At 41.8% G+C, this 12,065-nt stretch overlaps 1 protein-coding gene across 1 annotated transcript; it reads left to right on the plus strand.

The window, feature by feature from the left end:
* The first annotated feature begins 1,260 nt into the window (after positions 1–1,260).
* slc25a5 (solute carrier family 25 (mitochondrial carrier; adenine nucleotide translocator), member 5) lies at positions 1,261–4,147 on the plus strand. The gene is given in 4 exon segments (NM_203582.1): positions 1,261–1,415; positions 2,542–3,028; positions 3,113–3,253; positions 3,625–4,147. Coding segments are annotated over 4 exon segments (897 nt in total). The 5' UTR covers positions 1,261–1,304; the 3' UTR covers positions 3,783–4,147.
* The last annotated feature ends 7,918 nt before the right edge of the window (positions 4,148–12,065 follow it).

The raw sequence follows: 12,065 nt of genomic DNA on the forward strand, positions 1-12,065 counted from the left end.
AATTGGACCCATTTGCAAATGTAGTTGGGCACATTTGAGTAGATCTATCCTGACTTACCACCATATGCCTTCCCCCCAAATTATGATCAGATTGTTGCCTCAGGGGCTAAACTATCGAAACAGTCTGATGTAGCGACCATCGGTGTGTGGCAGGCTTTGGAACTAATGTGGCCATCTTTTCTGTATAAATGCAAAATCATTTACTATTGTTACATTTTATTACCGTTAACTACATTGCCACTGCGTTTTATTTTACTGGTTGTGGAAAAATGCATGACATCAATATATATATAAATATATTCAGACAGGAAGATTATGGAAAGCTTCACATATTGTGGTGCACTATAAGTTATAGAAAGTGATGCCCCTGCCAATGAGCTTGTTTCCATCTGTAAAAAAGTTGCAATGTGAATGCCACTGAAAGTACTATCTGTCTCTTACTAGTCTCTGAACTGTTTGTTCTGACACTCGAAGCAATGTAGCAGAAGCCTGCTGATTAAATGACCTTGTGTGGCATTCCTTGGGAGTCTTTGCTGGGGGGGGGGGGGGGGGGCAGGGCAGCTATGTCTCTGCTATGTTGTTTCATAAGTCAGAACCAACAGTGCACTAAGTTGAAATGTGTAATGAATTTTTTATATACTTGCTTAGAATTACATTTTCTTGAATTAATTAAAATTCTATTTTTGTACGTAAATCTTAACAATCTTTGTATAAATATCTCAGTGTGCTCCCTAAAGGCTGCTCTCATAGGCCCCCACACCCTACATAGTAAATAAACCCGTGCTCACGATTGGCACCAGAAAGGCACGTTAAACAGCGTGGCATTTTTCCCCTATACCCCCTATATATATAATTTCTGGAAGGGCTCTGGAAAATATGCAAGTACACGGCAAGGTTAGATGTAGTTCAACAGTAGCTTGAGTGTGAGTGAGTGGACAGGCCCTGATACAGATTCAATGCAGATTGGTCGCCTGGCAACTTGTTTCTCTCTTCCCACGTCATCTAACTAACGAATCGTCTCCTCCCTACTCTTTCCGTCATACTTCCACCCCCCCCCCCCCCTACTGTGTAAGCGCATGCGCGATCTTTAACGCATAGAAGACATTCCACCCCGGGTCCAACGTTCCCTTCCCTCCACACCTCAGCCAATCAGATGCGGGGGAATCTCTACTCCTCCCACTAGCCTGCTAAAGCCGCTGCGCTCTATAAAAACCGGCCATTTCGTCGGCACAGTCCCCAGCCCTAGGAAGCTTTTGGTGCTGCTTCTTGAGCCTAGCATCTGCTAACGTAACACCGGCATCACCATGACTGACGCAGCCATCTCTTTTGCCAAGGACTTCTTGGCCGGCGGTGTGGCCGCAGCTATCTCCAAGACCGCTGTAGCACCTATTGAAAGAGTCAAGCTTCTACTGCAAGTAAGTGCAGGGCGGGAATGGGATCTGTTGGCCTCCTGCTCCCTCTTAGGGTAATACTGGGCTACAATTTTCGACAGCCCTTGTTACAAGGCAGAGCGCCCAAGGTAACTGCCTTAATGTAAAACGGATACTCTTCGCCATGGGTCCGACTATCATTGCAAGTAATTAAGGCTGTCTGCATTTTTATTTAAATCTGCCGGTTGTAGTCGGGTAGTATTTAAAGGTTTTTGGCTCTTACGGGCCTCGGTATTATGGGTAGATGGTATTGGAATACGCTGTTAATGGTGCCGGTCTGTAAGTAGAATGTCACTGCCAGTGACTGCGGTTTTGGGAGCTGCCCTTCCCTTTGCCGCGACCTTTGACCTTGTATGGCTGGCCATTAGTTACTACAGTTAAAGAAGGCTCTGTGGTTATTCGTACAAGTGCAGCTCTTTTGATCCTGTGGCTAAGTGATATTGGCCAAGGTCGCAGCAAGGAGACTGCTTCCGGGAATCCGGGGCGCGGGGTGGCTGAGCGGCGCAACAAAGGGCGCTGCTTAATAACATACCTGTACTAATGCGCGGCAGAATAAAGTCCCCTTTGTTTTACAGAATTCGCGCTATGATCTAGGCCCCCGCATTAGTTCGGTCACGTCCAGTTACTGGCTTGTAAACTGTAAAGGCCGCTTATAGGCCGTCTGCAAGCCTTTCCGGCTGTGCTTTTTTGAGAAAAAGCGACACTGCAGCTACAAGGCCGCAGTGTGGGCTTCCCCATCCCCTTCAATGACTTATTCCTTACTGCTGATCGTTGCGCTTGTGTAATGACTTCCCGGGATTCTCCCTGCCCTTCCCCCCCCCTTCCTCCTGTACCACGTGCTCAGTGCCGGCACAATGAATGGGAAGCACATCACCATTTTGAGCAGCTCAGCAGTGGGCGGGGCAAGGAGTTGAGTCGGCACGGCCTAGGTAGTACGGGAGCCCAGCTATTACTCATACGGTAAAGGCAACTCTACTGCCTTTAAATTTAGTAAATGGTTTTGTCTATATGTACGTTTAACTACCTTCCAAAGCAAATGTAGTCTAATGTACATACCTATCCTAAGCTAATAGTGCTGAATGTATTACATTTTGTTTATATTTTTTGCCAGGTCCAACATGCAAGCAAACAGATCACCGCAGACAAGCACTACAAGGGCATCATGGACTGTGTTGTCAGAATCCCCAAAGAACAGGGTTTCATGTCTTTTTGGCGTGGTAACCTTGCCAACGTGATCCGTTATTTCCCAACCCAGGCCCTCAACTTCGCCTTCAAAGACAAGTACAAGAAGATCTTCCTGGACAATGTAGACAAGAAGACCCAGTTCTGGCGCTACTTTGCTGGCAACCTTGCTTCTGGTGGTGCTGCTGGGGCAACCTCCCTCTGCTTTGTCTACCCCCTTGACTTTGCCCGTACCCGTCTAGCAGCTGATGTGGGCAAAGGCAATGCTGAGAGAGAGTTCAAGGGCCTTGGTGATTGCTTAGTTAAGATCTCCAGATCTGATGGGATCAAGGGCTTGTACCAGGGATTCAACGTATCTGTTCAGGGCATCATCATCTACAGAGCTGCTTATTTTGGCATCTATGATACAGCTAAAGGTGAGGGCCAGGTTTAGTTCGGCAGCTTAAACATTGTTTAGCATTATTAGTAATTCTAGCTACTAAGCTTGTTTCTTTCCCCAGGTATGCTTCCAGATCCCAAGAACACACACATTATCATCAGCTGGATGATTGCTCAGACTGTAACAGCGGTAGCTGGATTTGTCTCCTATCCATTTGACACAGTACGTCGTCGTATGATGATGCAGTCTGGAAGGAAAGGAGGTGAGTTTGAATGTGTTCTACTGTAATAAGGCAGTATGTTTGGGGACATCTAGTTCCCTGGTTTCCAAGCTGTTGGTCTTGGCTTCCTAGTATGCTTGAAGCAGCGAGAGGGTGAAACATTGAAGGATAATGTTTGTTTACAAACTTGGATATTCCTTCAGCTAAAGTCTTACTTCATGAAAGTGGGTAATGCTAAGCTACCAACCTGGATATGTGAATAAGCCAGTGGTTGGCATGCAGGTGAACTACAGCACTTCCAGAGTTCTAGACTGAGCTGTTACTAGTTCTACAAGATAGACGCCTTTTTGGCCTTTAATCTAGGTAATGTCTGTTTTTATTCTTTAATACTTAATAGCTTATTTCTTTTGCAGCTGACATCATGTACAGTGGAACAATTGACTGCTGGAGGAAGATTGCACGGGATGAGGGCAGCAGGGCTTTCTTCAAGGGTGCCTGGTCCAATGTTCTCAGAGGAATGGGTGGCGCTTTTGTGCTGGTGTTGTATGATGAGCTGAAGAAATACATCTAAACTTGTCCTTGTTGAGATGTCTGTGACCTGGCATGCTGTATTATGTAACATACCTTGAACATTCATGGACCTTCTTTATTTTTTTTTGTCAAACACACCCTTATTTATAAAATATAGCTGGTAATCTTTACTGGCTGGTATTTTGGGATCAGTTCTATTACATCTCACCAGCTTTCCACATTAATAAATCATTCCCTTTAAGTCTCTTACTGCTTTTAGTGCCTGCAACTGTGCCTCCTTGGCAGTTTTTGGCCCTTTGGCAGTGACAGGCTGATTCAGTGGGACTCAACGCTCCTTTATTTTTTATTTCAGTCATTCATGTTTTTAAGTAACTTAGGTTTGAGGAAATAAAAAATACGGATCTATTTCTGTGCTGCCTGTTTATTCAAATGTTTGGGGAGGAGCTTAAAGTTACAAGATCTAAACACTTTAGGCACTCTTTCTAAGACTGGGCTGTCCTCCACTGGTTAAGGTGAGTTGGCGGGAGTGGGAAGTATATCCTGACTTCTTCAAATGAGGAGTCCAGCTGAGTTTTTCACTTCAAACAAGAGACTTGGGCAAAAAAAACTACTTCAGACCTTGCTCAGATGTTAAACTATAACTCCTTAAGACATGCATTTTAGGAGCTAGAGGGATTGTGGGGTTTCTCTATGGCTTGTATACCCAACTGAGTATGTATTATACAGAGCTGAAAGAAAGCAAAAATGATAGGCTGTTAGTGGCTGGTCAATGTTGCAGGAATGCTCATGTTCTGTGTGTTGCTATTTAGTCACCATATGTCATGGTAAAACCCTCCTGCCCTTTGTTGATCCTTCCTCTAATAAGGAAGACATCGCTTGGTAAATTACAGTTGTCACTTCCACTAAAATCTCATGTGATCAAGGCACAAAAAGGCTATGGGTTCAGAGCATTCCATGGTTATCTTATTTTAACCTTCAATAATGTCCTAAGGATGTATCTTCCCTTCAAGCCAAGCAAGATAATTGTAGCTGAAGTCTTGAACTGTAGTGCAACTTGTCAGGGATCATAACATCCCCTATGGCAGTGATCCAACCAGTGGCTTGTGAGCAACATGTTGCTCACCAACCCCTTGGATGTTGCTCTCAGTGCCCCAAAACCAGCTAGTTATTTTTGAATTCATGACCTGGTGGTAAATTTAGTTTGAATAAAAAAAACAGATTTACTACCAAATAAAGCCCCCCTGCCCTATGGTATTGAACATTATACTTAAAATCCAGCTGCTCTGGATAAAAACAGATCAGTAGACATTGTATTTTGCACAGCAATTTGGTTGAAGTTTTTGAGCATTTACATTAATGAGGTTTGAGCATTCTCTGCAGAACTTCCACAGCAATCTTGGCAGGTTCATAAGCAAAGCAAATCTGGCATGTCATAACTGTGAGGGTGTTAGAAACTAGATCTGGACAAAGTGCATGCTAACAAGCAGCTGATTGCTGGCCCGGCTTAGTCCCTTGCTGCCAATGAGTTCTACATTTGGTGTAGCAATAAATGGCAAGCATTCTGTGTGTCACGTGCCATTAGCAGGTTACTAGCTTCCCAGTCAGACACACGGCATACATTTTGTTTAAGGAAGCATGCCTACAAATAGACATTGTCATTTACATATTGGAGCTAGGGTAAAAAAATCTACCATGGTTATGCAATTTGTAGTTACACAGATTATAAAATGTGTCTGTATAGAGGGGAGGTGTACCCTTTATGTTACTATGCATTACCTGCTAGCTGAAAAACAAGGGTGGTAATATAAACCACACTATTCAATGAATTGAAGAAACTAATGGGACCCAAAAGAATACAGTAGTAAGTGACTACCCACAACATAAATGTGCTTCAGTAAAACTGCTGAAAAAAAATTAATGGAAATATTTCTGTAATTTATCAAACCCTGATAACCATAATACCCTTGGTTTCTCTGAAATGAATGTGTTCTCAGTTAAATTGCAGGCGTACCTCACAGTACATTAGCTAAACAGTACAATTCCCTTCAGTAAACCAGGGTTTTGCTCAGTTAAAAGGGCAGAAATCTACACAATGTAATGGCCATTTCCTGCAGTGAGCAGTCGGGAGGTCCTGCCATCCACGGAAGGTCATGTACAGTTACATAAAGGACAGCAGTAAAAGTGAAAGTTGCTGAGGCCTAAGTTTCTCTTCTAGGCGCTTTCCAGGCCTGCTCCTTCCAGCCGTACTACACACTGCAGCATGACCTCTACGGAGCTGTCATCATTCCAGCTGTAAGGCTGCTCGCTATTGGCTGAGGTGGAACCAGCCCAGGAAGTAGCACACGTAGAATCCTTAACTCCTTCAAAACGAAGGCAGACTGCAGATATCTACATGCAAATCTCCACAGGCAGTTGCCAGGCAGTAGCTATAGTAGTAAAAACATTACTACTGTAAATCATAAAGGGTGACCGAGAGAACAGAATTTTCGGTTTTCAGCTTTGCAGAACTTAAGACTTTTGAGTATGTTTTTATATATATATCTATAGATATATTTCTATATATGTATGCAATGTTTCAGTAGGCAGGTGTCTGCAAGTTCAGTTCCATGAATTACAGGATGTGCTATGGATGTGTGTATGCACAAGGTCAATTGTAACAACAGCAGAGCTCACGCATTTCATTTAACTGCTTAAGTGCTGGGCCTAAGTGGCTACAAAATAGTTTATATGAACTCGCTGTAACATGCCATGTGGCCTTACTACAGGGCTATCTGGAACCCCCAGGTACGACATTTTTTTTAGCTGTGATCTGGTAAAACAGTTGGAAGCATTTGTGTCCCAGGCCAGGTCTGCCTGTAGTACAGATGGTGCCTTTGGTATTGCAGGGCCCCTATTACCTATGGCAACTTGTTGAACTACCACTCCTAGTATCATCTGAGTTTCACTGCTTTTTCCTATTAGGGCTACAGAGGGCTGAACATCAGCAACAAATAAAGGGCTATAGGCTAAGCAACATTTTTTTACACATTTTCACATTGTTCTCAACTGTTGCCTTGTTACCATTCATTCTCCATTTTGCACTAGTATGCTTGCTAATTCACACTGTTATCTACATACAGCTGCAACACTGTAGAGCCCCATTATGTGTGGGGTCCTTCAAAGTTACCCTTATTTGGTACTACTAAAGACAGTGGTGTCCCAAATGGTAACATAGATTCATAATATCTTTTATTTCAATCTCTTCTTTTTGGCCTTAAACTACCAATGTAACCACTTTCTGCTCTGTAATATCCAATTTCACCCCAGTTACAAAGAGGCAAAAGAAAGCAAGTACAACCCACAATATAACATTATTCCAGATGCAAATCTTTGCACCAGTTAGTAATTTGTGTGTAAATGAGCCTGCAATAAAATAGATGTGGTACAGACAGGACACGGGAATATTTTTATGCATCCCTCAATAATAAGTATTTATTGCAGCTTATTGCAGTATCTCTTGTAGGCATCAGCGCTGCAATCCATTAATAGATGCAACTGTTGTGATTTTTATAGTGTACTTTTTATTTCTAAATTACACTTTTTTTTAGTTGTAATATTGGTGTGTAGGCAGCCAGTGCATTGTGCCTGAGCTTTCAGAAGGACCCTTTGCTACACATTAGAGCTGCTTTCAGGTAACCTATTGTTTCTCCTGCTCCCATGTAACTGGACGAGTCCCAAGCCAGACTTGGATTTCTTGCTATTGAGTGCTATTCTGATATCTACTGGGAGCTCCCTCCTCCCTTCCCATTGTTCTGCTGATCGGCTGCGGGGGAAGGGGGTGGGTGATATCACTCTAACTTGCAGCTCAGCAGTAAAGTGTGACTGATGTTTATTATAGCACAGGTCACATGGCTGTAGCACCCTGGGAAATGAAGACTATGACTAGCCCCATGTGAAATAGCAAAATAAATTTTTTTCAATGGAAATTTTTTTTCAATGCAGGATTCTACTGGAGAAGCTCTATTAACTAATGCATTTTGAAAAAAACATGTTTTCCCATGACCGTATTCCTATATATAAGGCCCCCTTGACTCATGAGTGTGTCCTCTCAGGTCTAGTTTAGAAAACAGGCAATTGATGTGAAAGACAGCTGTCATGGCTCTGGTTATTTCATTGGGTAGGTCACTTTAAGGACAGCATTACTATAAATAGTGTCTTTTTAGAAACAAAAATGCTTCATGTGACATCTCTAACAATACCCAATTCTTCATTCTCAAAAAAAGGTTGCTCCCCCCAAAAATGAAATGTTAGCTATTTCTCTCTTAGGGTAAAGACACATGGGGAAATTAGTCACTGTGACTACAATCATGGTGACTAATCACTGTGATTTAGCCGCCATGTACTGCTGTACAAGTTGACTAATCGGGCAGAGATTTGCTGCACATCAATTGGTCACCGTGCATTTTTAAAACGACGTGTCTTTGCCCTTAATTATTTAACGTTTCCGTTTATTAAAACTTTTCTTCAGATATCCTGTTTGATATTTAACTGCATATCTGGCCACTAATATTTACCTTTTTCTAGCATTCTTGTATATGGTGCTACTGAGCTGAACAGCACCAGTTACAGTGCTGCAACATGCTTCACATTAAAATACATGAAAAATAAAGGATTTGGGCTCTTCTCTGCCAGCTGAAAAACTGGTAGTGAATTAAAATGTGTTCTGTATGCCTTAAGATGGCCATATATAGACCGATAAAAGCTACCAATTCTGCCCATCTAGACTGCGTCAGCAGATAATTTGGCCCTTGCTTGGGGCCCTTGGGAGGTCCTGCTCATTTCACCTAGATATCAGTTGGGCATTCTGTTTAAAATGTTATTGATGCAGTTCTCTCACTGGGGGCTAAACAACTAGATTCTGGTTTGGCCTAGATTGTTGGTGTCCAAATCAGGTAAAAATCTTATTATTAATGCCCATCTTTAGGATCAGCTCCCATTGCTCTGACCCCCAAGGGGAAGGGTGGGTAATCACTGATCTTTAATACCCTGTAAATTATATGTTTTTTTAAATCTAAGACAAGAGACCTCTGGAGGAATTGCCTGGATTACCCATTATGGTATCCCATAATATGATATGCCCCCATCTGATCGTGTGCCCCTCTCCTGGATATTATATCTGATACCAGCAGTGTCTGTAGCATTATCCATCTATTGGCTCAAGAAGCTGTAAAATCTGGTGAGCATGAGCATTACTTTATTTACATTATAAAGTAATAATTACATTATTTACAGTATATTGGGACATAAGGACACCTACAGCAGCCACATACCCTTTTAAATCTCTTACTTCCATAAGATAAATCTGTTTCCCATACCAATTATTTGGGATCCCATAGAGCCCTGCCTAAATGGTACCATATCTTGTCCAGGTCCTGTGAATGAGATTTGATTTTCAGAATGAAGAGACACACAGTGCACACGTGCCTTCTGTTTTATTGCAAACTTGGGCGATGTATTTCCTTCCTGGCCATCTTAAAATAAAAGATTTTTAGAATGATAAAAATGGATGTCCCCTGTGCAGGACTGTGCACCCACTCAGCAATGACATACAATGACAATACAGTACAATGACATACAGTAATGCCATGTCTCTCACTGTACAAACAGAATTGCCCACTTTATTGAGGCAGTTACTGTCATTTTATATTTTTCTAGGTCCCATTTTTTTAATTTTCAACACATCACATTTACAATGAAAGTAACAGTTACACAGTCCAGTAGGCTGGGAGCTGTAATTGTTGCTTGCTGAAGCTGGATTCTTGAGACCTGTTCTACAGGCATTCCCTGGCCAGGGGCAGGTTTAAACCAGATAACAAATAGTTGGCATGTGCCCTTCAGGAATATATGTAGGACATTGTGTGCTTGGAAAACCCATTGCTAAATTAGAGTTTTACAATGGTGCATGTTCTCATTACCGTGCTACACTACAGTCATTATTATGGGCTGGTAGGCTTGAAATCTGGGCGGTATGTTACCAGCCTGGCCGGTAAAAATGACACTTAAAGTCCAATGCTATTAATAGGTTACAGAGATAGAAATATGGGAAGACCATTATTTGGTGGCAACACTATGGACAGGCCAACTGGCGCTGAAGGTTATTACTATTTAACTACTTTTCCCTTTCTATAGAATGATGGCACACAGGGATATTCTGAGCAACTTAATTGTCATGTGTAAAAGTAGCACAAATATTTGGTAACAAACAGCCCCAATGTTTTATATAGCATTCCCAATATAGCCCTAGTAGAACAGCTCATCGGACATTTGTTGCCTGTAAAAAGTGCTTGTACTACTGCCACACAAAGCTTGCAAGTCTAGACTGTAATGTAAAAATTTTTGGTTCAAGTCGCTATATTTTTAACCCACTGCAGCTTTTTCCCCCACAATTCCAGACAAATTTTGGCAACAGGGTATTGATGTACCTGACCCAATTGAAGTCAGTGCATTAATATGAGGGCCATTTCATGTGCGCTTTACCAGGAGCTGTCCCTTCCAGTACTGTGTGGCATAGCTATGACTGCGCCAAATCTTCAGGCACAAGTTCGCTGTGTTGACGTAGGCTGCTCTAGAAACCCTGGGGCTAAAAAGTCTCTCAAGGTAGTGTTAGCCCCAGGTTGGCACTGAGCACAACTATACAGAAGTGCCAGGAGCAATTTTTGACGCAATATGATTGTGCAACCACAACTGAATATATGGCCCCAAATGAGCCCTAATGTCTGCAACAAACTGAGTTTTACATGTTCCCTCAATTATTATACATTTCATCATTCTAAAGTTGTATTATTTCCTTCCTCCTTCTGGAGGGGCAAGAAAAGTACTGCGTCTGTGCTCTATTCAGTTTATACTGAACTAAAAATCTGCCACTAATCAAATGTGCTCAGTATTATTATCTTTCATAACACCCCAAGGTCATAGAGACAAATCAAAGAAATATATGTGAAATAAATCAGTGCAACAGAATAATGCTTATATTACATCCCAGTTTCAGGTAAACCTGTTCTGTGTGTTACTGTACAAAAGTTCAGCTGAAGGAAGGTGGTTTCACATTGTAGCCAAGGGCACCGTGCTTTATCGACACATGAACAGTTGCGGTAGTTACCTCACAGGCACTGACTGTGACCTTTGGGAAACATTCTTCTCAAGCAGAAAGTTTCTTGCAGGCTGCAGAGGAATTTTAACTCTGGGTGTTTTATAGGACTGCTAAGCGTATGGAGTCCTATGAGTAGTGAGAAGCAGATTTTAAAAAGTGCATTTATGTGAACCTATTACCTAATAAATTGATATTGCACTTAATCCCTATTGGTCTCCTTTCCCTTGACTGCAGTGGGAAGCACTGTGGATAGCCTTGCCAAACACTGCCGTCAATGGAAAGTTACCAAAAGCAGCTCCATTCATTCCTAGGTTCAATGTAATAACAGGGGCTAACTGTGGTCCCCTTCCAAGCAACCCAATAGCAGCCAATCAGATGTTTGCTTGTACCAAGCAGACCAGTAAATACCTTAAACACACTTTTAGCATGTTATTACAATTCACATTAAAAAAAGTTATTTTGAGTTTTAGGGGCAAATCTACTAAAACTGAATATTTCTCATGTTTTCCTTTTCAGAAATATCAATAAACTCATTTCCACGAATGTCTGATATGTACTTAAAAGTTTGAACTGAAAAAGTAGGCGTTTGAAAAAGTTGCAAAACTGCAACTTTTTTTAATTGTCGTACAAAAACCTCTACTTTTTTTGAATTGTTGCACAAAAAAATAGCATCAAAAATCTGAAAACCTCTAAAGTATTGAAGCAAAGAAGGATCTTCCAGAGAAGGGACATCTGCCATTGGCTTCTATGTTCTCAACAAGTTTCAGCTGGCAAATTGTCAGATTGGATATTTAGTCATATTGTTGCACAGTAAATCTAAAAAAAGATATTTTAAGATTATTTTTCATTTGACATTACTTATGAATGAATTTACTAATGATACTTTTATAGGTATCAGTCCTCCCCACCTCCCCAGCTACAACTTCCACACTAATGTTGGCTGGTCATGTACAAACTGGCATCACATCTCACACACCATGCAATCTATTCTAGCACTGTAGGTAAGGAGGTAGAAACAATAGGATTTCTACCTCCTTCTGCCGATTCAGATCTGAAGGGAGAATTTTGGTCAGGCGCCTTCTATGGTGCCCGATCAAAATTTTCCAACTGGTCCGATCGGCGAGTCGTCCGATATCAGCAGCTTCCTGCGATATCGGTCGACTCGCCGACATACCATACACGCACCGATAATAT

The sequence above is a fragment of the Xenopus tropicalis genome, chromosome 8 (genome assembly GCF_000004195.4).
Source record: "Xenopus tropicalis strain Nigerian chromosome 8, UCB_Xtro_10.0, whole genome shotgun sequence".
Classification (NCBI taxonomy): Eukaryota; Metazoa; Chordata; class Amphibia; order Anura; family Pipidae; genus Xenopus; species Xenopus tropicalis.